The sequence below is a fragment of the Scyliorhinus torazame genome, chromosome 14 (genome assembly GCF_047496885.1).
Source record: "Scyliorhinus torazame isolate Kashiwa2021f chromosome 14, sScyTor2.1, whole genome shotgun sequence".
Taxonomy (NCBI): domain Eukaryota; kingdom Metazoa; phylum Chordata; class Chondrichthyes; order Carcharhiniformes; family Scyliorhinidae; genus Scyliorhinus; species Scyliorhinus torazame.
The window spans coordinates 203,441,961-203,469,747 of NC_092720.1; the positions used below are offsets into that span (position 1 = coordinate 203,441,961).

General features: G+C 50.5%; 1 protein-coding gene across 14 annotated transcripts in view; it reads left to right on the plus strand.

Moving 5' to 3' along the window:
* Positions 1 to 27,787, plus strand: part of LOC140390360 (ras/Rap GTPase-activating protein SynGAP-like) — a 1,167,003-nt gene that overhangs the window by 698,218 nt on the left and 440,998 nt on the right. For all 14 annotated transcript variants that reach the window (XM_072475456.1, XM_072475455.1, XM_072475451.1 and 11 more), the window contains one exon: positions 20,998 to 21,119. In XM_072475456.1, coding sequence (XP_072331557.1) covers positions 20,998 to 21,119 — 122 coding nt within the window. The remainder of the gene's footprint in view (positions 1 to 20,997; positions 21,120 to 27,787) is intronic.

Here is a 27,787-nt window from a genome sequence, read left to right on the forward strand (position 1 = left end):
CAGGTACAGCACGTGTTAGATACAGAGTAAAGCTCCCTCTACACTGTCCAGCAAACACTCCCAGGACAGGTACAGCATGGGGTTAGATACAGAGTAAAGCTCCCTCTACACTGTCCCATCAAACACTCCCAGGACAGGTACAGCACGGGGTTAGATACAGAGTAAAGCTCCCTCTACACTGTCCCATCAAACACTCCCAGGATAGGTACAGCACGGGGTTAGATACAGAGTAAAGTTCCCTCTACACTGTCCCATCAAAACCTCCCAGGACAGGTACAGCACGGGGTTAGATACAGAGTAAAGCTCCCTCTACACTGTCCCATCAAACACTCCCAGGACAGGTACAGCACGGGGGTTAGATACAGAGTAAAGCTCCCTCTACACTGTCCCATCAAACACTCCCAGGACAGGTACAGCACGGGGTTAGATACAGAGTAAAGCTCTCTCTACATTGTCCCCATCAAACATTCCCAGGATAGATACAGCACAGGGTTAGATACAGAGTAAAGCTCCCTCTACACTATCCCATCAAACACTCCCAGGACAGATACAGCACGGGGTTAGATACAGATTAAAGCTTCCTCTGCACTGTCCCCATCAAACACTCCCAAGACAGGTACAGCACGGGGTTAGATAGTGTAAAGCTCCCTCTACACTGTCCCATCAAACACTCCCAGGACAGGTACAGCACGGGGTTAGATACAGAGTAAAGCGCCCTCTACACAGTCCCATCAAACACTCGCAGGACAGGTACAGCACGGGGTTAGATAGTGTAAAGCTCCCTCTATACTGTCCCCATCAAACACTCCCAGGACAGGTACAGCACGGGGTTAGATAGTGTAAAGCTCCCTCTATACTGTCCCCATCAAACACTCCCAGAACAGGTATAGATAGTTCACTGCAATGGATACAGATAATGTGCGAAGTGAAGACGAGTTACGACCCGCCTGATCCAGCCTCCAGTGTGAGTTGTTTTGAGATGAATGTCAGAGTTGGCTGGTACATTTCAGTTGTGTCCATTTTTTTTCGGAAAGGTTGTGGGCAATTAGACCCGTCAGGGGCACACAGAACACCTTTTGTAAAACGTTGTTTGGCATTGTGAGTGGTGTTGTGCCTGGACAACCTTGTCATTAAGTGGCGTGTGCTCCATGCAGTGCATCCTCAATGCTCTTTATCACTCCAAGGTTCTGAAGTATTAATCTCTCCTGACTCCACACCCACTCACAGTGACAAAATGTGACATTCCTCTCTCTTCCATGTTGCTGGCTCTGCTGCAGCAGCACCACGGGGAAACATCTTACTTATGTCCTTGCTCGTCGAGATTTTGAGAATGTCAAGAGTGTGTGGGTGAGTCAAATGTGGTGTGAGCCTCACGTGAAAAGGTTCCTCACCGCTGTATCTTATGCCGATGGACAATTAATTGCACTGCTGCGTCACCGCGCCAGGGATCCGGGTTCCATTCCGTCATTGGGTGACTGTGCGGAGTCTGCACGTTCTCACTATGTCTGCGTGGGTTTCAAAGATGTGCAGGTTGGGTGGATTGAACTGCTAAATTGCCCCTTGGTGTGCAGGTTAGGTCGGTTACGGGGATAGGGCGGGGGTGTGGGTTAGCTGCTCTTTCAGAGGGTCGGTGTAGACCCGATGAGCCGAATGTCCTCCTTCTGCACCGTAGGGATTTTATAATTCTATGATGATACCCCCTTCTCTCCTCCCCCCCATTGTCCGCTGCCACTACCCATCTCACATTGTGGCTTATAATTGTGTCCGAAATGACTCTAAGCTTCACCGCTACCTCACCCTTCCTCTGTGCGAAGAAGAATGTCCCCCATGTTCATTTTACTGACTGCAGTGTGGAGGCACTGCTGCGCTGTCAGAGGCACGCGGCGGGATTCTCCATAGCCCGACACCAAAATCGAGAACAGCGATTGGAGAGAATAGCTCCTGACACCGAAATTGCAACAGGCGCCGGTTTGGCGCAAAATCGCGACGCTACGCCCCCTCCGAATCGCCGTCACTGTGACGCACACCAGGCGTTGTTGCAACCGCGTTCGCATCTCATTAGTGGGCCCACCCGCGATGCTCCGCCTCCGATGGGCTGAGTTCCCGACGTTGCGGGCCACGCGTGGTCTCAACAGTCGTGAGCCTGACGTGGTGGCTGCGGAGAGAGAGGGCGGGCGTACAGACAGTGTCCAGCACTGTCCTACTTCACCAACAGTCGTGCCGTCTGCCAGGGCTGGGGGGGGTGTAGTGGTGGTTGGCTGGGAGGTGGTCTGTGGGGTCGGGGTGTTGCTCTTTTTAGCTTTAGTCTATTTGCTCTGTTTACGTCACCTTTGCTCATGAGTCGCCAGGTATCTTTATTATACCGCCACGTGGTTCAAGTTCAGGTTATGATTAATAACACAGCACACCGCTTAGTCAGGATTAAAACAACGGTCATTTATTATATACAACAAGCAATATTAATACCCTAATACTACTTTCTATATAATAAACCTATCACTACTGGCCAATACTTAACTTAGGAAGAGCCCACCAGGTCAGGGAAACGAATGGCTTGTCCAATCAAATCTGGCCCGCGGGATTCAAAAGGCTGCTACAGGTCGGTGGCTAGGTGTCTCTACCGGATAGCGATCGCTGGATTCAAACTTACTATTGCCGGTGGCTGGTCTTGCGAAGGTCTCGAGCAGGCGAAGAGGAGAGAGAGAGCGATCTGAACTTGGACCCTCACTTTTATAGGGCCCAGGGGCTTCCCGCCTCCCGGGGCGGCCCTTAACCCTGAGTCCCAAATGATTGGATTCTGTCCCCAATCTCTGGGGTCGATGTGTCCAATGGTGAGGCGATTCCTCGATCGGGGGGTGGTCGCTCACCTGTCTTTGTTTCGGCCACTGCAGGCGCCGAGAGGTCTGGCCCGGTATTCAATTGTTAATATGTCGCAATTGTTCCCGGGGATAGCCGATTTAACTGTGGATGTCTGAATAGATGGGCTGCAAACAGTCCTGAATGCAACTGCAAATACCTGGGTTGATGGGCTGTTGATAGCCCTGAGTATCGATCTGGGCTACGTTCCCAGAGCTGAATATGCAAACCTGTCTGCAGCTGCCTGCCTGTGTCTTCTTAGCTGCTTTTCCCAGCAGTCTTTCGGGTTAGCCGTTTTAAACTGGGTTTTGGCCAGATTAATCGTAACGCAGACATTTTACATGGCTACAGGGGTGTACGGGTACGCGGTCCAGCACAACCGCCGCCATCTTTTCGGGCGCGATAGGCGCGTGCGTGGGGGGAGTGTAGGCGAACACGCAGCTGCAGCTTGTCAGCCCTGCGCGTGTCCAGCACAGGCCCCACTGATTCTGCCACCCGTGTTCCGCGGGTGTGTCACGTGGCACCGGTGGTACCCCTCACCGGTAGCGGAATCGGTGCAGGTGTGGCACTGATTTGTCCGTCGTGGACTCCACGGATCCTCCATTGGCGTCAGCACTGAGACGCAGGAACAGAGAATCCAGCCCACGGTCCTTTGGACATTAAACCAAGGTCCTCACTGCCAGCCTGAGGTAGCAGTTTTAAAAAAACTCCCTCAACACTATTCCGAATAAGAGTAGGCGAGTTATCCCTGACGCTCTGTGCACTATTTATGCGTCAACCAACATCAGTGAAACAAAATGATCTGATTGTTGTCACATTACTGTGTGTGCAGCTCACTTTGTGCACATTAAATGCTGCCTTCCCTACATCACAACAGTGGCTACGATTCAAAAAGTATCGTTTCTTATTCTTGCATGAGGTATGGACATCACCAGCATTTGTTACCCATCCCTACCCTTGAGGGGCTCGCTAGGCCATTTTAGAGGCAGTTAAGAGCGCGCGTTGCTTTGGCTCTGGAGTCACATGTAGGCCAGAGCAGGTAAGGGTGGCAGATTTCCTTCCCTAAAGGACATTAGTGAACCAGATGGGTTTTTACTAACAATCACTGTTACAGACACTTGTTTCCAGTTCTACGCTATATTTCCCAGCTGCCAATGGTGGAATTTGGACCCAGATTATTAATCTGGCCTGCTGGACCACAGATTCACTAATGATACCACAGTGCCACTGTCTCCCCCCCCCCCCCCCCCCCGCCAACAACCCCTCTTCACTCCCTGAAGGCGACAAACCGCTTTTGGATGTCCTGAGGTCTTGCCAAGTGCCAGATGAATGAAAGTGGGGTTGTAGGGATAAGGTTGGAAAGTGGAGTTGAAGATTGTCCCATCATATCAGCCATGATCTCATTGAATGGCGACGCAATCTCGATGGGCCGAATTGCCGACTTCTGCTCCCACATCTTACGGTCTGAATGGGAGGATTTATTTCTGAAACCTGTGGCCCCGTGTCTGACACTCACAAGTTAAACATCGAGATCGGTATTTCCCATGCACTGGTGGGGTGAGCTTAAAATTGCTCCCAGTTTGTGGGCCTTGGTATTGTGGTTCCCTGCCGCCAACCACCCCACCCCCACCTGACCTCCATTGGTCGTGCAACAGCCGATCATCACAAAGTCCCACCCTTCAACCATGATTTGAAAGTTCCTCATGACCTAATTGGATGACTCTCAACTGTCAATCAACAACTGCTTTTGAGTGTTCGAAGGATTTGGGTTTTTGACCTAATGCTCGATTATACCTTTCATTACACGCCCCTCTCACGCAGATTTTCTTCCCTAGGGTTTCTTACGGCAGTGTCCTGGGGCTTAATTGTTTAAAGGCCTTAAGATCCAGCTCGATCCTGGCGGGTTGGCAACACAGCCTGGCATTCGCCCGTCAGCCACTCTCAGGAAAACCTGCGGCCACTTCAACAGCATCTTGCATTTACGTAACGCCTTCACTCTTGTAAGATATGGCGTGGCACCTCGCAGGCTCGTTATGTGAAGCGCTACCTCAAGCAGATGACCAAAAGCCTGGTCGAAGGGATGGGCTTGAAGGAGGGCCTGAAAAAGAGGAAAGTGAGGGAGAGAGGCGGAAAGGCGCAGGGTGAGAATTCGAGAGCTCTGAGCTTCGGCCAGCAGCTGAGGGTGGAGCGATGGGTGTCAGGTTGCTCAAGATGCCAGATTCGTGAGAGGACCCGTGGAGTGGGGAGGATGCCATACAAGATTGGGGAGGGGGAAGTCCTGAAGGGTTTTGAAAATGAGGATGAGGGCCTTCAGATTGAGGCCTCGCCAGAGCAGGCCACTCATGTAGGCCCAGCGAGCACAGCAGGCGATAGGTGGAGAGGACTTGGTGCGAGTCAGAATACAGGCAACAGAGTTTTGGATAAACTGAAGCTTATGAAGGGAGGAAGTCGGGAGGCAGGAGGGAAGAGAAATAGGCAGCAGATCTCATGCCTCCAGGACAGTGCACCAAGCAAGGCCTAGACTTTAGACAGGCAGGTAAAGGAGTGGGGTGCAGAGTGTCTGGAACCAAAAGATTCCTAATTTCCAAGGCCAAATTTAGGAGATGACTTTCCAAATCTTATTGTTTTTCTCAACATCGTTCCTTGTTTTCCGAACAGCAAAGATTGTGAAAGGTGGCAGTTTGAGCCCTCACCTTCGAGAAGACATTGTGCGCCTCTCTGTTAACAACAACAACTTGCATTGGCATAGAGCCCTGTACAACATCAGAAACATCCCAAAGTGCTTCAGCAGGAGAGGTTCCCGGACAAAATCTCGGCCCAGAGCCACGCGGCGAGGTATTCGGAGAGGGGGTCAGAAGTTAGGAGGCGGGTCTGAAGGAGTGTGGCCTGAAGGACGTCGCTATGGGTGGCACGGTAGCACAGTGGTTAGCTCTGTTTCTTCACAGCACCAGGGACCCAGGTTCGATTCCCGGCTTGGGTCACTGTCAGTGCCCGGTCTGCAAGTTCTCCCCGTGTGTGCATGGGTTTCCTCCGGGTGATCAGTTTCCTCCCACAAGTCCTGAAAGACGTGCTGTTAGGTGAATTAGCCATTCTGAATTCTCCCTCAGTGTACCAGAACAGGCGCCGGAGTGTGGTGACTGGGGGATTTTCACAGTAACTACATTGCAGTGTTAATGTAAACCTACTTGTGACACTAATAAAGATTACTGATTAGATTATTGATTATTGAGGAGAAGACCCTGGATAATGCTCTGGGGGGCTGCATTCAAATCCAACGCTGCAGACAGTGGAATTTGAATGGAATAAAAATCTGGAATTAAAAGTCTAATGATGACCATGAAGCCATTGTCAATTGTCATAAAAACCCATCCAGTTCACTAATGCCCTTTAGGGAAGGAAATTGCCGTCCTTACCTGGTCTGGGCCTACATGTGACTCCAGACCCACAGCAGTGTGTTTGAGTCTTAACTGCCCCCTCAAGGGCAACTGGAGATAGGCAATAAATTCTGGCCCACATCCTATGAATGAGTCAAAGAAGAGAGAGGCAGAGAGTCCAAGGGAGGAAATTGTGGCACCCAGGGGGACGGTGGGAGGCTGAAGGCAATGGTGGAGCGATGAAAACCACCCGACTAATTGCCCAGAAGGATCTAGGTGCAGGGGCACACAAAGAGTTGCTTGGGACTTCACGTTGGAGCAGCTAAACTTGTGCCCGCGACAGTCAGACTGTCTAACCAGGCAGGAGATAGCGGATGGTCGGGTGAAATGTTCCTCTGTGCATGGACTCTGACAAGGTGAAGTCACATTTCATAGCCAGCAGATGGCAGTGCATCCATGCCCATAGACAGAAGCTCAGTTCTTGTTGAGAATGCAGGTCCATGTTTAAGCCAACTGGATCACCATTTAGTTAAGGTAGCAGGCGGGTTGGTTGCCAATGCTTTTGCGTCAGTTCTTTGTTGTAACTGCACAGTGGCGGCAGAATCACCCTTCATGATCCCCTCCCCCACTGAAGAGGGGATGGAGAGGTGTGAGGAGAGAATCCCAGACTTTCGGGCCCAGGTAACGATGAAGGTGCGACCGGTACTGGCAGAGCAACAAAATACAGGTTGCGCAACACGCCACAATAACAATGTCTCAAAACATTGCAGAGCAGGGGTTATTGAACAGGGATAGGAAGGGGTGAGTATGTATTCAGACAGCAAGGGTTGGTGAAAGTATTCAGGCAACAGTTGCAATTTTCATCTCTCTACACTGACCCCATCAAACACTCCCAGGACAGGTACAGCACGGGGTTAGATACAGAGTAAAGCACCCTCTGCACTGTCCCATCAAACACTCCCAGGACAGGTACAGCACGGGGTTAGATACAGAGTAAAGCTCCCTCGACACTGTCCCCATCAAACACTCCCAGGACAGGTACAGCACGGGGTTAGATACAGAGTAAAGCTCCCTCTACACTATCCCATCAAACACTCCCAGGACAGGTACAGCACGGGGTTAGATACAGAGTAAAGCTCCCTCTACACTGTCCCATCAAACACTCCCAGGACAGGTACAGCACGGGTTAGATACAGAGTAAAGCTCCCTCGACACTGTCCCCATCAAACACTCCCAGGACAGGTACAGCACGGGGTTAGATACAGAGTAAAGCTCCCTCTACACTATCCCATCAAACACTCCCAGGACAGGTACAGCACGGGGTTAGATACAGAGTAAAGCTCCCTCTACACTGTCCCATCAAACACTCCCAGGACAGGTACAGCACGGGTTAGATACAGAGTAAAGCTCCCTCTACACTGTCCCATCAAACACTCACAGGACAGATATAGCACGGGGTTAGATACAGAGTAAAGCTCCCTCGACACTGTCCCCATCAAACACTCCCAGGGCAGGTACAGCACGGGGTTAGATACAGAGTAAAGCTCCCTCGACACTGTCCCATCAAACACTCCCAGGACAGGTACAGCACGGGGTTAGATACAGAGTAAAGCTCCCTCTACACTGTCCCATCAAACACTCCCAGGACAGGTACAGCACAGGGTTAGATCCAGAGTAAAGCTCCCTCTACACTGTCCCATCAAACACTCCCAGGACACATACAGCACGGGGTTAGATACAGAGTAAAGCTCCCTCTACACTGTCCCATCAAACACTCCCAGGACAGGTACAGCACGGGTTAGATACAGAGTAAAGCTCCCTCTACACTGTCCCCATCAAACACTCACAGGACAGATACAGCACGGGGTTAGATACAGAGTAAAGCTCCCTCGACACTGTCCCCATCAAACACTCCCAGGGCAGGTACAGCACGGGGTTAGATACAGAGTAAAGCTCCCTCGACACTGTCCCATCAAACACTCCCAGGACAGGTACAGCACGGGGTTAGATACAGAGTAAAGCTCCCTCTACACTGTCCCATCAAACACTCCCAGGACAGGTACAGCACGGGGTTAGATACAGAGTAAAGCTCCCTCTACACTGTCCCATCAAACACTCCCAGGACAGGTACAGCACGGGGTTAGATACAGAGTAAAGCTCCCTCTACACTGTCCCCATCAAACACTCCCAGGACAGATACAGCACGGGGTTAGATACAGAGTAAAGCTCCCTCTACACTATCCCATCAAACACTCCCAGGACAGGTACAGCACGGGGTTAGATACAGAGTAAAGCTCCCTCTACACTGTCCCCATCAAACACTCCCAGGACAGATACAGCACGGGGTTAGATACAGAGTAAAGCTCCCTCTACACTATCCCATCAAACACTCCCAGGACAGGTACAGGGCTGGTTTAGCACAGGGCTAAATCGCTGGCTTTTAAAGCAGACCAAGGCAGGCCAGCAGCACGGTTCAATTCTCATACCAGCCTCCCTAAACAGGCGCCAGAATTTGGCGACTAGGGGCTTTTCACAATAACTTCATTTGAATCCTACCTGTGACAATAAGCGACTTTTATTCATTTCATTCACCATCAAACACTCCCAGGACAGGTACACCACGGGGTTAGATACAGAATAATGTTCCCTCTACACTGTTCCATCAAACACTCCCAGGACAGGTACAGCACGGGGCTAGATAGAGAGTAAAGCTCCCTCCACACTATTCCATCAAACACTCCCAGGACAGGTACAGCATGGGGTTAGATACAGAGTAAAGCTCCCTCCACACCATTCCCATCATCACTCCCAGGGCAGGTACAGCACAGGATTAGATACAGAGTAAAGCTCCCTCTACACTGTCCCATTAAACACTCCCAGGACAGGAACAGCATGGGATAGATATAGAGTAAAGCTCCCTCTACACTGTCCCCATCAAGCAGTCCCAGGACAGGTACAGCACAGGTTTAGATACAGAGTAAAGCTTCCTCTACACTGTCCCCATCAAACACTCCCAGGACAGGTACAGCGCGGGGTTAGATACAGAGTAAAGCTCCGTCTACACTGTCCCCATCAAACACTCCCAGGACAGGCACAGCATGGGATTAGATACAGAGCAAAGCTCCCGCTACACTGTCCCATCAAACACTCCCAGGACAGGTACAGCACGGGGTTACAATCAGAGTGAAGCTCCCTCTACACTGTCTCATCAAACACTACCAGGACAGGTAGAGCACGGGATTAGATACAGAGTAAAGCTCCCTCTACACTGTCCCATCAAACACTCCCAGGACAGGTACAGCACGGGGTTAGATACAGAGTAAAGCTCCCTCGACACTGTCCCATCAAACACTCCCAGGACAGGTACAGCACGGGGTTAGATACAGAGTAAAGCTCCCTCTACACTGTCCCATCAAACACTCCTAGGACAGGTACAGCACAGGGTTAGATACAGAGTAAAGCTCCCTCTACACTGTCCCATCAAACACTCCCAGGACAGGTACAGCACGGGGTTAGATACAGAGTAAAGCTCCCTCTACACTGTTCCATCAAACACTCCCAGGGCAGGTACAGCACAGGGTTAGATACAGAGTAAAGCTCCCTCTACACTGTCCCATTAAACACTCCCAGGACAGGTACAGCATGGGATAGATACAGAGTAAAGCTCCCTCTACACTGTCCCCATCAAGCAGTCCCAGGACAGGTACAGCACAGGGTTAGATACAGAGTAAAGCTTCCTCTACACTGTCCCCATCAAACACTCCCAGGACAGGTACAGCACGGGGTTAGATACAGAGTAAAGCTTCCTCTACACTGTCCCATCAAACACTCCCAGGACAGGTACAGCACGGGGTTAGATACAGAGTAAAGCTCCCTCTACACTGTCCCCATCAAACACTCCCAGGACAGATACAGCACGGGGTTAGATACAAAGTAAAGCTCCCTCTACACTATCCCATCAAACACTCCCAGGACAGGTACAGGGCTGGTTTAGCACAGGGCTAAATCGCTGGCTTTTAAAGCAGACCAAGGCAGGCCAGCAGCACGGTTCAATTCTCGTACCAGCCTCCCTAAACAGGCGCCAGAATGTGGCGACTAGGGGCTTTTCACAATAACTTCATTTGAATCCTACCTGTGACAATAAGCGACTTTTATTCATTTCATTCACCATCAAACACTCCCAGGACAGGTACACCACGGGGTGAGATACAGAATAATGTTCCCTCTACACTGTTCCATCAAACACTCCCAGGACAAGTACAGCACGGGGCTAGATAGAGAGTAAAGCTCCCTCCACACTATTCCATCAAACACTCCCAGGACAGGTACAGCATGGGGTTAGATACAGAGTAAAGCTCCCTCCACACCATTCCCATCATCACTCCCAGGACAGGTACAACACGGGGTTAGATACAGAGTAAAGCTCCCTCTACACTGTTCCATCAAACACTCCCAGGGCAGGTACAGCACAGGGTTAGATACAGAGTAAAGCTCCCTCTACACTGTCCCATTAAACACTCCCAGGACAGGTACAGCATGGGATAGATACAGAGTAAAGCTCCCTCTACACTGTCCCCATCAAGTAGTCCCAGGACAGGTACAGCACAGGGTTAGATACAGAGTAAAGCTTCCTCTACACTGTCCCCATCAAACACTCCCAGGACAGGTACAGCGCGGGGTTAGATACAGAGTAAAGCTCCGTCTACACTGTCCCCATCAAACACTCCCAGGACAGGCACAGCATGGGATTAGATACAGAGCAAAGCTCCCGCTACACTGTCCCATCAAACACTCCCAGGTTGGTACAGCACGGGGTTAGATACAGAGTAAAGCTCCCTCTACACTGTCCCATCAAACACTCCCAGGACAGGTACAGCACGGGGTTAGATACAGAGTAAAGTTCCCACTACACTGTCCCATCAAACACTCCCAACCCAGGTACAGCACGGGGTTAGATACAGAGTAAAGCTCCGTCTACACTGTCCCCATCAAACACTCCCAGGACAGGTACAGCACGGGGTTAGATTTAGAGTAAAGCTCCCTCTACACTGTCCCATCAAACACTCCCAGGACAGGTACAGCACGGGGTTAGATACAGAGTAAAGCTCCCTCTACACTGTCCCCATCAAACACTCCCAGGACAGGTACAGCACGGGGTTAGATTTAGAGTTAAGCTCCCTCTACACTGTCCCATCAAACACTCCCAGGACAGGTACAGCATGGGGTTAGATACAGAGTAAAGCTCCCTCTACACTGTCCCATCAAACACTCCCAGGACAGGTACAGCACGGGGTTAGATACAGTGTAAAGCTCCCTCTACACTGTCCCATCAAACACTCCCAGGACAGGTACAGCACGGGGTTAGATACAGAGTAAAGTTCCCACTACACTGTCCCATCAAACACTCCCAGGACAGGTACAGCACAGGGTTAGATTTAGAGTAAAGCTCCCTCTACACTGTCCCATCAAACACTCCCATGACAGGTACAGCACGGGGTTAGATACAGAGTAAAGCTCCCTCTACACTGTCCCATCAAACACTCTCAGGACAGGTATAGCACGGGGTTAGATACAGAGTAAAGCTCCCTCTACACTCTCCCATCAAACACTCCCAGGACAGGTACAGCACGGGGTTAGATACAGAGTAAAGCTCCCTCTACACTGTCCCCATCAAACACTCCCGGGACAGGTACAGCACAGGGTTAGATACAGAGTAAAGCTCCCTCTACACTCTCCGATCAAACACTCCCAGGACAGGTACAGCACAGGGTTAGATACAGAGTAAAACTCCCTCTACACTGTCCCACGACATATTCCCAGGACAGGTACAGCACGGGTTAGATACAGAGTAAAGCTCCCTCTACACTGTCCCATCAAACACTCCCAGGACAGGTACAGCACAGGGTTAGATACAGAGTAAAGCTCCCTCTACACTGTCCCACGACACATTCCCAGGACAGGTACACTCCCATGATAGGCCAAATAGATGGCCACAGCTCACTGCGCAACAAGCGGCTTTCACACGTGAAGCATGACTGCTCGTGCTTGTTAAGTGGCATTCGTAGATTCCTCACTGTGGAAGGGGACAAACAGGATCAAACAAGGACTCCAATTCCCTCACTTACCTGCTGCACGTCTGCTCATTTTAAATTCCTACCTTGCTGAGACGTCTTTATCTGTAACTCTGAGCAAAGGACACTACAACTTTTCATTCTCCACCTCGGTTGGGGGAGTGGAGGGTGGGGGTGGGGGGGATGTGGAGTGCATTATGATGGATTTTTGATTCAAGAAGTTTTCTATCAGTGTTATCAGAGCACAGCGAGGAGATGAGAGAGGAATTATCACTCTCAGAGGTTAATAATTTTAAAAGCTTGCCTGCCTCGGTTCAACAGACAGGCTCACATCAGTGCAAACAGCATGCTCTGCAAAGCTATGTCAGCTCTCTGCCAGCCTCTGTCACTTGGTGGAGTGCAAGGTAGTCATGCTATAGGTATTGATTTGCTCTGCATGACACCTGTACCTCAGTATTCACGATAAATTTCCAAAGGAATGATGGTACCATGCCAATAAATGGCAAAAGTCTCACTCGGGCAGGTGGACAGAATTGCAGTACTCAGAAGGCACTGGGCACAGAAACACTCCTTCAGTACTCAGAGGGCACTGGGCACAGAAACACTCCTTCAGTACTCAGAGGGCACTGGGTACAGAAACACTCCTTCAGTACTCCGAGGGCACTGGGTACAGAAACACTCCTTCAGTACTCAGAGGGCACTGGGTACAGAAACACTCCTTCAGTGCTCAGAGGGCACTGGGTACAGAAACACTCCTTCAGCACTCAGAGGACACTGGGTTCAGAGACACTCCTTCAGTACTCAGAGGGCACTGGGTAGAGAAACACTCCTTCAGTACTCAAGGGCACTGGGTACAGAAACACTCCTTCAGTACTCAGAGGACACTGGGTTCAGAGACACTCCTTCAGTACTCAGAGGGCACTGGGTAGAGAAACACTCCTTCAGTACTCAGAGGGCACTGGGTAGAGAAACACTCCTTCAGTACTCAAGGGCACTGGGCACAGAAACACTCCTTCAGTACTCAGAGGGCACTAGGTACAGAAACATTCCTTCAGTACTCAGAGGGCACTGGGTACAGAAACACTCCTTCAGTACTCAGAGGGCACTGGGTGCAGAAACACTCCTTCAGTACTCAGAGGGCACTGGGTACCGAAACACTCCATCAGTACTCAGAGGGCACTGGGTAGAGAAACACTCCTTCAGTACTCAAGGGCACTGGGCACAGAAACACTCCTTCAGTACTCAGAGGGCACTAGGTACAGAAACACTCCTTCAGTACTCAGAGGGCACTGGGTACAGAAACACTCCTTCAGTACTCAGAGGGCACTGGGTGCAGAAACACTCCTTCAGTACTCAGAGGGCACTAGGTACAGAAACACCCCTTCAGTACTCAGAGGGCACTGGGCACAGAAACACTCCTTCAGTACTCAGAGGGCACTGGGTACAGAAACACTCCTTCAGTACTCAGAGGGCACTGGGTGCAGAAACACTACTTCAGTACTCAGAGGGCACTGGGCACAGAAACACTCCTTCAGTACTCAGAGGGCACTGGGCACAGAAACACTCCTTCAGTACTCAGAGGGCACTGGGTACAGAAACACTCCTTCAGTACTCAGAGGGCACTGGGTGCAGAAACACTACTTCAGTACTCAGAGGGCACTGGGTACAGAAACACTCCTTCAGTACTCAGAGGGCACTGGGTACAGAAACACTCCTTCAGTACTCAGAGGGCACTGGGTGCAGAAACACTACTTCAGTACTCAGAGGGCACTGGGTGCAGAAACACTACTGCTTCACATCAAGTACAATAGACAAGTGGTGAAAGTCAAGAGAAAGGCCTGCCTCTCTAAAAGTTCATCCACAAACATGGAGAAAGTCAGGTTCTCATGTCCCACTCACCCTTCAGAATAAAGGAATGATCACTCATCGATGGGCTGTTGTCTGAAGCTGTGAACTGTCAGACAGATTCTGCAGGATTCTCCACTGGCGCGGGATGCTCCGCTTGGCCGGCAGCGCACCCATACCCACGCATTTCCCAACGGCATGAGATGGCCACAATGGGAAACCCCATTTCCCAGCTGTAATGGCGGAACCCACTGCCGGTGGGGACGCACCGTGCCGGACAACCCGGGCTGGCAAGATGGAGAACCCTGTCCATTAACCTTAACCAGACAACTAAATGGTAGTGAGGACAAGCATTATATTTACCGGAATTATTGACCTACAGTTACAACCAGTCCCGAGCGAGGTCTCCAAATTTGTTACCCTCCCTTCTGTGAGAACTAGTTGTTAAATTCTGGGTGCGATACACCCAAATTGTTATGCCGCCGGTTGAGGATGGCTGAACCGGCCCCCTTTCTTTGTTCAACTCCCTCTGTTGGTCGCAACACGATTGGGCACGCAGCTCCCCGCGGCGCAGCGTGGCCAATGAAAGCTGGGGGACCCCGCTCCACTGGTCTACCCAACTCGCCACGCTGTGCGAGATCCAACGCGATCTCCCCAGACAATTCATGTAAATCCCACCTACAATGGGCGGGATCACCTTTTTGTAAATTTGCATATTAGAGTGAGACAGTAAGCTTCACTGTAATGTGCAGATTTCCGAGGTACCTGAGGCTTTGGGATTCAACCCTTTTGCTTCAGAGAACTTGGGTGAGTGCTGTTCGGTACAACTGGGCTGACCGGTCCTTTGTTCCCTTCACTGTCAGGTCAGATTACCTGAAGGTGCTGGGGATATGGTTTGGAGCTGCTGGGGTGTGCACCAAAAACTGGGAGAAGCGCATAGCCAAGGTAAGACAGAAACTGGGCTGGTGGGAGCAACGCTCCCTCTTCATTGTGGGCAAACCCCTGGTCATCAGGTGTGAGGCACTCTCGGTGTTACTGTACGTAGCGCAGGTCTGGTCCATTACCCGACCCTACGCCGCAGCAGTCACCCAGGCCATCTTCAAATTCATCTGGAGATCCAAGATGGACCGTGTCCGGAGGGACACTATATACAAACCTCTGGAGAAGGGAGGGAGAAATGTACCCAACGTCTCCCTCATCCTGATGGCCACCTTTGTGTGCAGCTGCATCCAGCTGTGCGTGGACACCCGGTATGCAAACACCAAGTGTCACTGCATACTGAGGTTCTACCTGTCCCCGGTGTTACGAAGGATGGGCCTAGCCTCATTGCCGCGGAATGCTCCAAGTAGTTGGACCGTGCCGTACCACCTCTCCCTCGTGGAAACATTTTTGAAGGAAAACATCTTTGACCACAAGGCAATGAAGCAGTGGTCAGCACTTAATGTCCTCGAGGCCCTCAGCGAAAAGGAGACTATGGAGGACGTTGGATGGTTCCCTGAGCAGACTGTCAGAGTCATTCCCGTACCAGCCTCCCCGAACAGGTGCCGGAATGTGGCGACTAGGGGCTTTTCACAGTAACTTCATTGAAGCCTACTTGTGACAATAAGCGATTTTCATTTCATTTTTTTTTCATCTGGCAGAACGCCTCATCACCAAAACTTTCAAACAAGCACCAAGACCTAGCTTGGCTGGTGGTGAGAAGGGCCCTCCCCGTCAGATTCTTCATGTACACCCGAAGGCTCAGCGCCGTTGCACGCTGCCCTCGGAGTGGCTGTGGGGGAAATGAGACGGTCACCCACCTCCTTGTGGAATGTGCCTTTGTAAAGAAGGTCTGGAGAGAGATGCAGTGGTATTTGTCAAGGTTCATCCCGAGCAGCTCTGTGACACAGGACTCTGTGCTCTACGGACTGTTTCCAGGGACACACACCGAAACAAACATCAACTGCTGCTGGAAGGTCATCAACTCGGTGAAAGACACTCTCTGGTCTGCCCGAAACTTACTGATCTTCCAGTGCAAAGAATTGTTCTCGACCGAGTGTTGCAGACTGGCACATTCCAAGGTCCAGGACGTGCTGAGGGACGCATTCAAGCTTGGGGCAGCTGCCGCCAAGGCGCAATGGGGAAAGACCACTGTGTAAGGTCTTACCAGCAAATGTACACCGAGGGGCGGGTACAGTGTAAACCCCCCTCGGTCTGGGCCACCAACACTCCAATGTATAAAACAAACATGACAATGTGAATATTTAAGAAAGAATTGTAACGTAAAGAGGGATATGTGTGTAATGTCATCAAAATTTAATGGAAATCAAGGGAATGTGTAACTCTGATGGAAATGTACAGTCAATACAATTCAAAATGTTCTGTAATGTTTATTATAGATTTTATGAATAAAGTATATTTTTTGAGAAAAAAAAATGGGGACTAGATGCATGGCATCCAGGGGATCGGAGACCACCAAATGCATGACCTTTGGGCAGGGTGGTGCCCTGGCACTGTTGGTGCCACCTTGGTGTCAGCCTGGTATGCCATGGTGCCCAGGTGATGCTGCCAGCTGACATGGGTACAGCCAAGGTACCAGGATGGTATTTTCTAGATGTGTGTGATTGGGCTAAGGTTGCCAGGCATTGGTGTTTGGGGGGTACCCAAATTTGGGAACTACTAAATGATTATTTTTGTTATATGATGTTGATTGAGGGATGAATATTGACCAGGAGCCTGGTTTGAACTCTCTTGCTCTTCTCAGAAAGAGAAGCGGGAATATTTTATATACTCCCCGACGGCCAGGCAGAGCCTCAGTTGAATGTCTCGCCTGACTCACAGAATCCCTACAGTGCAGCCCATTGAATCTCTCAAAGAGTGCCCTAGCCAGGCTCCAGCCCTAGCCAGGCTCCAGCCCTATCCCTGCAACCTCCGTAACCCCACTCAACCCGCATATCTCTGCACAATGAGGGGCAATTTATGCATGGCTAATCCATCTGAGCTTCACTGTGGGAGGAAACCGGAGGAAACCGACAGGAGAAAATGCAAACTCCACACGGACAGTCAGCCAGGTCCCTGGCGCTGTGAGGCAACAGTGCTAGCCAGTGTGCCACCGTGACACCCTCAGAAAGAGGTCAACTCTGACAGTGTAGCATCCCCTGTGAGTGCAGCAGCACTGGAGTGCCAGCCCTGATTTTCTTGTGTTCGGAGTGGGACATAGCATTCAAACAAGCATTTGTCTGGTGCCTTTCGTGATTCCCCAGGATGTCCGGTGTCCCCGGGTACCCCCCCCCCCCCCCCAACGTTGTCATGCCGTCATGCAAGGTAGCGCAGTGACCAATTATCAAACAGAAAGGTAAAAAAATAATTCGCTGGGTCAAAATCCTGGAGCTCCCTCCGAGAACAGCACTGTGGCTATCCCGACACTACAACAGGTCGAGAAGCCGGCTCACCATCCACCTTCTCAAGGGCAATTAGGGATGGACAATAAATGCTCGATCCACTTCCCTGCAATTGAAGGGGAAGAAACCACAATCAGGATGCTTCTAACCAAGACTGTCTTTGTGATGTTGTTGATGGTTGCAGCAGGAGCCGGCCCTGGAAATGGGAAGTGCCTGGTTGAGTGGTGGATGCTGAATCCCGGCGCTGAAGCTGAGAGGACACAGAGAGTGCCTGATGGAAAGCTGAGGCGCCCGCTCCTCCAGCCTGCGCTGAGCTGAGCGTCACTGGGGCTGCGTGGGAGGTCGAGGGCAGGGAGGTCAGAGGGAGCGTGGGAGGGAGAATTAACATTTCGAGAGGCCAGAAGCTCCAGGGTCAGCAGTCTGAACGGAGGTGTTCAGCAAAGCCATCTCCCAATCTGAATCCGGTCTCCGCGCCCCCGATGCAGACCACACTGTCAGCCACGAACACTGGATATTAAATTGGTAGCAGTTACAAATAAATTGCTGTTTCACCCGGGCGGAATGTGCATGTCGGCCCCCCAGCCAACCTAATATTTATATCAGGCAACTGTCTCGGGTGGTGTGTATTAAAGGCCTCTGCCTGGTATTTTCTTTAAGAAGCCTAACTTTAACTCTTCACCAACAGTAATCTAATCCCTGGGAGTCGAGACATCTTTTGCCTTTTTGGAAACAATGAGGAACAACCTGTCCAGCCCCTTTAGATACTAAAACATCCCGAGGTGTTTCACAGGCGTGTCATCAAACAAGTGTCACTAAGTGTTTCTTTATCGGTTGGTTTTACGGGACGCCGTTCTCCCCGGCCGCCGCCAGCCCGTGTTAAAAGCTGCCTGCGTTACACTCGGCATCCTCAGCAGTTGCGGAAAGTGGAGACGTTCGGCAGGGAGGTCCGCCTTTGAGAGCTGCTGGCCGGCAGCATTCTGGTGCCATGGCGGCAGAGCTCAGCCGGCGGGGGGGCGGGGGGTCACAGCCGAAACCAGAGCACGATTATGGAAGATGGGCTGTGGGAAGTCTTGAGATGTTGGCGGGGTCTGTTTGGCAGGCCCCAGCGAGTAGGGCAAGGGAGGTGGCTGGCCGGATTTGAGAGGAGGGGGCGGGGGGGGAGGTTGCTGGGGTGGGCTTTAGGTATGACCTTTGTGGGGGTTGGGGGTGTATCTGATGCTTCTGATGAGCAGCGAAGACCTCCCAAAGGAGTTTTCCATGCTTTTAATTTGAAAGGGATCATTTTGGGGAAAGAGATTAAGATTAAGGATTTGGGGGATTAAGACACGTCTGTTTGAAAGTCTGGCTTCAGCATGAAATTTCAACCCTACTTGCCAATTAGCATGAGTTGACTTTGGCTGGAGGTGCTGAACTCGGTTTTGCATTTGAGAGCTGATTAGAAACAACATTCATGGCACAATATCTATGGGCTCTACACACCCACTTCCACTGAATTGCTAGCACACATGTTTCAGGATAGCTCAAGGACTGCAGAAAAAGGTAAAGTGGGTAGATTCTTGGATGTGACACGAGGTCCTGAAGGAGGTGGTCCAGATGAGGAGGGATGTCCCCTATCCAGGAAGGGAGCAGTTTGGGGGGTGGGGGGGGGGGGGCAAAGTATCCTCCTGCAGCCCAAGGGTGACTCCGAACAAGAAGTCCATCACCAAATAAGTGTCCTCAGAAAATATCTGTCACAAATATTGATAGGACGTTGGTGAAACTTTCACAAGTTGTCGCAGAAAACCAACCGCTGTGTCTCAAAAATACTCTTCGGAATGCAGTGGAGTCGGTCGATGTCATCGGCAAGTGTGCACTGAAAACTAAGAATGAAATTCGAAGCAATGGCCCAGTTATTTCTGTTCAGCCGGCCACTATGAGGAGAGGTTATTAAATGGAGTGTTGGTCACCAAGATTCTCTGCAACTTCTTTGGTGCATGCAGCCGGCTGCTGACCCCAATGCAGATGCGGAGAGAGCAAGGTTTAACCCACGTTCCCAGGGTGGTGCCTCGCAGTAGCTGCAGGATAATGTCTACGTGGGATACCACTTCCCTTTGTAACCATCGTGAGATAGATAGAATTGTTACTGCACTGAAGAAGGCCATTCAACCATTTGTGTGTATGCTGATTATCCCAAGGAACAATTCACCGAGTGCCAATCCCCCTGGGAAATAAAATAGAGACGAAGCAGAGCTTATTTTGATGGGAAAGTGAATCCCCACGAATTGGATATGGGAGAATCAGACTAAATCAGGCAGGAACCTTCCTGCCACTTCGATATGCCAGTGCCTGGATAAGGGGAACTGTGTCGGGTGAAGAATAGCGCACAATAGAAAAAGCCATGATTTGAGGCCAGCACCATAACCTGATGGCGTTAGTGAGATCCGTGTGCCATGCCAGCAGGCCCATGCATGCATTTGAATCTCATTGGACACTCCTCCGCAATGCCCCATCCCTCTCCAGCAGAAGTCTTGCAGGCCTGATTTTGTGAAAGTATTTACAAGCGGGGCCTGGGCGCCATGGCCATTGAGGGGGAGTGAGAGGCTGAAAGGAACCTCACAAACAAGATCAAAATTTACTGCCTTCTCCATACAGCATAGCACATTCTTCCTTTTCAGGTAATAATCCAATTGTCTCTCAAAAGCCTCGATTGACCCTATCTCCCACGCACTGTTGGTCCGGGCATTCCAGACCCTCCCTACTCACTGAGTGAGCAAGGTCCCCCTTGTGTCTCCATGGCTTCTTTTGACAACAAACAAACCTGCGCTACCTCGCTCCCGGCCCTTCCGCCAGTGGGAATAGTTTTGCCCACTATCTACCCCTTAGGTGGCACAGTGGTTAACACCGTTGCCTCACAGCTCCAGGGTCCCAGGTTTAATATCGGCCTCCGGGGACTGTCTGTGTGGAGTTTGCACTTTCGCCCCGTGTCTGTGTGGGTTTCTTCCAGGTGGTTTCCTCCCACTGTCCAAAGAGGTGCAGGTTAGGTGGATTGGCCATGCTAAATTGGCTGTTAGTGTCCAAAAGGTTAAGTGGTTACGGGGATAGGGTGGAGCTGTGGGCTTAAGTAGACGGTGCAGACTCAATGGGCCGAATGGTCTCCTTCTGCACTGTAAATTCTATGATAACCCTGCCCACACCCCTCAGGGTTTTGAAGTCCTCTGTCAAATCTCCTCGCAAGCCTTCTGTGCTCCAAGGAGAGCAGAAGCAGCTTCTCCAAGCTATCCCCCAAAGCTCATCCCTGGACCGGTGCCTATGAATCTTTTCCGCATGTTCTCTGATTCAAAGTGGGGAAATCTAATTGAAGTGGGAGCGGGGTGGAAGTCTGGAGCAGAAACAAGGGTGGGAATTGGTTGAGGGAATGCCCACATCGGTGCGGTAGATGCGATGTGGTTCCGCCGGCTTCTGAACATCTCCCTCTGCCTTGCTTTTTCTCAGCAGGGATTTCTGAGCCGACGGCTCAAGGGTTCCATCAAGCGAACCAAGAGTCAGCCCAAACTGGATCGGACCAGCAGCTTCCGGCACATTCTGCCCCGATTCCGGAGTGCAGATCATGACAGGTCAGAAAATGAGGACTTTTACTCTCTGTTCGTTTTACTTCTTGCATTCCGTGTATTATATTTTAATGCCTCCAATTATCACTCGGGGCGTTAGTGTGCATCTCTGAATATGTACACGTAGGTGTATGTGACTGTGGACATGGGTACAATGTGTGTCTCCATGCTTAGATGGGCATGAATACAATTGCAGGGGCGTATGTGTGTGTGCCCACCTGTAAACAGGTCAACATGTCTGAGCGGTGGAAGAAGAGAATATCCAAACCATATCGAAAACCCAATTTGCCGCGACTTCAGCCGTGGGTGATTAATCAAGGTTGTTTGATTTGGGTTCCAGCAGTTGTGTATCAGGTAGCCAATCACTGTATTGTTGCTTTGTATATTATAGGCTGCAAAACACAAAAGCACTGGTAAAGAGATGGTAATTAACTGCTAAGTACCATTGTTGAGTGGTACTCATTATCCCCAGAGTCCATCACAAACACTGCATTTGGCACTGAGCCTGTTAAAACAACTGCACAATATTAGACATCATTAAAACTGAGATTTAAACATGCAGTCCAACACTGCGAAATACTGGCCCATAGATTGAATCTCTGGCAAACACTGACCCATAGAGTGCATCGCTGACAGACACCGACCCAAAGGACCCGTCACTAGCAGACACTGACCCATAGAGTCCGTCACTGAGACACTGACCTACAGAGTCCGTCACTGAGACACTGACCCATAGGGTCCATCACTGAGACACTGACCCATAGAGTCCGTCACTGAGACACTGACCCATAGAGTCCGTCACTGAGACACTGACCCATAGAGTCCGTCACTGAGGCACTGACCCATAGAGTCAATCACTGAGACGCTGACCCATTGAGTCCATCACTGAGACACTGACCCATAGAGTCCATCACTGAGACATTGACCCATAGAGTCCATCACTGAGGCACTGACCTACAGAGTCCATCACTGAGACACTGACCCATAGAGTCGATCACTGAGACACTGACCCATAGAGTCAATCACTGAGACACTGACACATTGAGTCGATCACTGAGACACTGACCCATAGAGTCAATCACTGAGACACTGACCCATAGAGTCAATCACTGAGACACAGACCCATAGAGTCCATCACTGAGACACTGACCCACAGAGTCCATCACTGAGACACTGACCCATAGAGTCAATCACTGAGACACTGACCCATTCAGTCCATCACTGAGACACTGACCCATTGAGTCCGTCACTGAGACACTGACCCATAGAGTCCGTCACTGAGGCACTGACCCATAGAGTCCATCACTGAGACACTGACCCATTGAGTCCATCACTGAGACACTGACCCATAGAGTCCATCACTGAGGCACTGACCCATAGAGTCCATCACTGAGACGCTGACCCACTGAGTCCATCACTGAGACACTGACCCATAGAGTCCATCACTGAGGCACTGACCTACAGAGTCCATCACTGAGACACTGACCCATAGAGTCGATCACTGAGACACTGACCCATTGAGTCAATCACTGAGACACTGACCCATTGAGTCCATCACTGAGACACTGACGCATAGAGTCCATCACTGAGACACTGACCTACAGAGTCAATCACTGAGACACTGACCCATTGAGTCCATCACTGAGACACTGACCCACAGAGTCCATCACTGAGACATTGACCCATAGAGTCCATCACTGAGGCACTGACCTACAGAGTCCATCACTGAGACACTGACCCATAGAGTCGATCACTGAGACACTGACCCATAGAGTCGATCACTGAGATACTGACACATTGAGTCCATCACTGAGACACTGACCCATAGAGTCAATCACTGAGACACTGACCCATAGAGTCCATCACTGAGACACTGACCCACAGAGTCCATCACTGAGACACTGACCCATAGAGTCAATCACTGAGACACTGACCCATAGAGTCCGTCACTGAGACACTGACCCATAGAGTCCATCACTGAGGCACTGACCTACAGAGTCCATCACTGAGACACTGACCCATAGAGTCGATCACTGAGACACTGACCCATAGAGTCAATCACTGAGACACTGACACATTGAGTCGATCACTGAGACACTGACCCATAGAGTCAATCACTGAGACACTGACCCATAGAGTCAATCACTGAGACACAGACCCATAGAGTCCATCACTGAGACACTGACCCACAGAGTCCATCACTGAGTCAATGACCCATAGAGTCAATCACTGAGACACTGACCCATTCAGTCCATCACTGAGACACTGACCCATTGAGTCCGTCACTGAGACACTGACCCATAGAGTCCGTCACTGAGGCACTGACCCATAGAGTCCATCACTGAGACACTGACCCATTGAGTCCATCACTGAGACACTGACCCATAGAGTCCATCACTGAGGCACTGACCATAGAGTCCATCACTGAGACGCTGACCCACTGAGTCCATCACTGAGACACTGACCCATAGAGTCCATCACTGAGGCACTGACCTACAGAGTCCATCACTGAGACACTGACCCATAGAGTCGATCACTGAGACACTGACCCATTGAGTCAATCACTGAGACACTGACCCATTGAGTCCATCACTGAGACACTGACGCATAGAGTCCATCACTGAGACACTGACCTACAGAGTCAATCACTGAGACACTGACCCATTGAGTCCATCACTGAGACACTGACCCACAGAGTCCATCACTGAGACATTGACCCATAGAGTCCATCACTGAGGCACTGACCTACAGAGTCCATCACTGAGACACTGACCCATAGAGTCGATCACTGAGACACTGACCCATAGAGTCGATCACTGAGATACTGACACATTGAGTCCATCACTGAGACACTGACCCATAGAGTCAATCACTGAGACACTGACCCATAGAGTCCATCACTGAGACACTGACCCACAGAGTCCATCACTGAGACACTGACCCATAGAGTCAATCACTGAGACACTGACCCATTGAGTCCATCACTGAGACACTGACCCATTGAGTCCATCACTGAGACACTGACCCATAGAGTCCATCACTGAGACACTGACCCATAGAGTCCATCACTGAGAGACACTGACCCATAGAGTCCATCACTGACAGACACTGACCCATAGAGCCCATCACTGACAGACACTGACCCATAGTCCATCACTGAGAGACTGACCCATAGAGTCCATCACTGACAGACACTGACCCATAGAGTCCATCACTGAGACACTGACCCATAGAGTCCATCACTGACAGACACTGACCCATGGAGTCCATCACTGAGACACTGATCCATAGAGTCCATCACTGAGACACTGACCCATAGAGTCCATCACTGACAGACACTGACCCATAGAGTCGATCACTGAGACACTGACCCATAGAGTCCGTCACTGAGGCACTGACCCATAGAGTCAATCACTGAGACGCTGACCCATTGAGTCCATCACTGAGACACTGACCCATAGAGTCCATCACTGAGGCACTGACCCATAGAGTCGATCAATGAGACACTGACCCATAGAGTCGATCACTGAGACACTGACCCATTGAGTCAATCACTGAGACACTGACCCATTGAGTCCATCACTGAGACACTGACGCATAGAGTCCATCACTGAGACACTGACCTATAGAGTCAATCACTGAGACACTGACCCATTGAGTCCATCACTGAGACACTGACCTACAGAGTCCATCACTGAGGCACTGACATACAGAGTCCATCACTGAGGCACTGACCTACAGAGTCCATCACTGAGACACTGACCCGTAGAGTCGATCACTGAGACACTGACCCATTGAGTCCATCACTGAGACACTGACGCATAGAGTCCATCACTGAGACACTGACCTATAGAGTCAATCACTGAGACACTGACCCATTGAGTCCATCACTGAGACATTGACCCATAGAGACCATCACTGAGACACTGACCCACAGAGTCGATCACTGAGACACTGACCCATAGAGTCAATCACTGAGACACTGACACATTGAGTCCATCACGGAGACACTGACCCATAGAGTCAATCACTGAGACACTGACCCATAGAGTCCATCACTGAGACACTGACCCATAGAGTCCATCACTGAGACACTGACCCATAGAGTCGATCACTGAGACACTGACCCATAGAGTCAATCACTTGGACACTGACACATTGAGTCCATCACTGAGACACTGACCCAGAGAGTCAATCACTGAGACACTGACCCATAGAGTCCATCACTGAGACACTGACCCACAGAGTCCATCACTGAGACACTGACCCATAGAGTCAATCACTGAGACACTGACCCATTGAGTCCATCACTGAGACACTGACCCATTGTGTCCATCACTGAGACACTGACCCATAGAGTCCATCACTGAGACACTGACCCATTAAGTCCATCACTGAGACACTGACCCATTGAGTCCATCACTGAGACACTGACCCACAGAGTCCATCACTGAGACACTGACCCATAGAGTCCATCACTGAGACACTGACCCATAGAGTCAATCACTGAGACACTGACCCATTGAGTCCATCACTGAGACACTGAACCACAGAGTCCGTCACTGAGACACTGACCCATCGAGTTCATCACTGAGACACTGAACCACAGAGTCCGTCACTGAGACACTGACCCATAGAGTCCATCACTGAGACACTGACCCATAGAGTTCATCACTGAGACACTGAACCACAGAGTCCGTCACTGAGACGCTGACCCATAGAGTTCATCACTGAGACACTGAACCACAGAGTCCGTCACTGAGACACTGACCCATAGATTTCATCACTGAGACACTGACTCATAGAGTCCATCACAGAGACACTGACACACAGAGTTCATCACTGACAGACACTGACCCATAGTCCATCACTGAGAGACTGACCCATAGAGTCCATCACTGACAGACACTGACCCATAGAGTCCATCACTGAGACACTGACCCATAGAGTCCATCACTGACAGACACTGACCCATGGAGTCCATCACTGAGACACTGATCCATAGAGTCCATCACTGAGACACTGACCCATAGAGTCCATCACTGACAGACACTGACCCATAGAGTCGATCACTGAGACACTGACCCATAGAGTCCGTCACTGAGGCACTGACCCATAGAGTCAATCACTGAGACACTGACCCATTGAGTCCATCACTGAGACACTGACCCATAGAGTCCATCACTGAGGCACTGACCCATAGAGTCGATCAATGAGACACTGACCCATAGAGTCGATCACTGAGACACTGACCCATTGAGTCAATCACTGAGACACTGACCCATTGAGTCCATCACTGAGACACTGACGCATAGAGTCCATCACTGAGACACTGACCTATAGAGTCAATCACTGAGACACTGACCCATTGAGTCCATCACTGAGACACTGACCTACAGAGTCCATCACTGAGGCACTGACATACAGAGTCCATCACTGAGGCACTGACCTACAGAGTCCATCACTGAGACACTGACCCGTAGAGTCGATCACTGAGACACTGACCCATTGAGTCCATCACTGAGACACTGACGCATAGAGTCCATCACTGAGACACTGACCTATCGTGTCAATCACTGAGACACTGACCCATTGAGTCCATCACTGAGACATTGACCCATAGAGACCATCACTGAGACACTGACCCACAGAGTCGATCACTGAGACACTGACCCATAGAGTCAATCACTGAGACACTGACACATTGAGTCCATCACGGAGACACTGACCCATAGAGTCAATCACTGAGACACTGACCCATAGAGTCCATCACTGAGACACTGACCCATAGAGTCCATCACTGAGACACTGACCCATAGAGTCGATCACTGAGACACTGACCCATAAAGTCAATCACTGAGACACTGACACATTGAGTCCATCACTGAGACACTGACCCAGAGAGTCAATCACTGAGACACTGACCCATAGAGTCCATCACTGAGACACTGACCCACAGAGTCCATCACTGAGACACTGACCCATAGAGTCAATCACTGAGACACTGACCCATTGAGTCCATCACTGAGACACTGACCCATTGAGTCCATCACTGAGACACTGACCCATAGAGTCCATCACTGAGACACTGACCCATTAAGTCCATCACTGAGACACTGACCCATTGAGTCCATCACTGAGACACTGACCCACAGAGTCCATCACTGAGACACTGACCCATAGAGTCCATCACTGAGACACTGACCCATAGAGTCAATCACTGAGACACTGACCCATTGAGTCCATCACTGAGACACTGAACCACAGAGTCCGTCACTGAGACACTGACCCATCGAGTTCATCACTGAGACACTGAACCACAGAGTCCGTCACTGAGACACTGACCCATAGAGTCCATCACTGAGACACTGACCCATAGAGTTCATCACTGAGACACTGAACCACAGAGTCCGTCACTGAGACGCTGACCCATAGAGTTCATCACTGAGACACTGAACCACAGAGTCCGTCACTGAGACACTGACCCATAGAGTTCATCACTGAGACACTGACTCATAGAGTCCATCACAGAGACACTGACACATAGAGTTCATCACTGACAGACACTGACCCATAGAGTCCATCACTGAGACACTGACCCATAGATTCCATTATTGACAGACACTGACCAATAGATTCCATCACTGACAGACACTGACCCATTGAGTCCATCA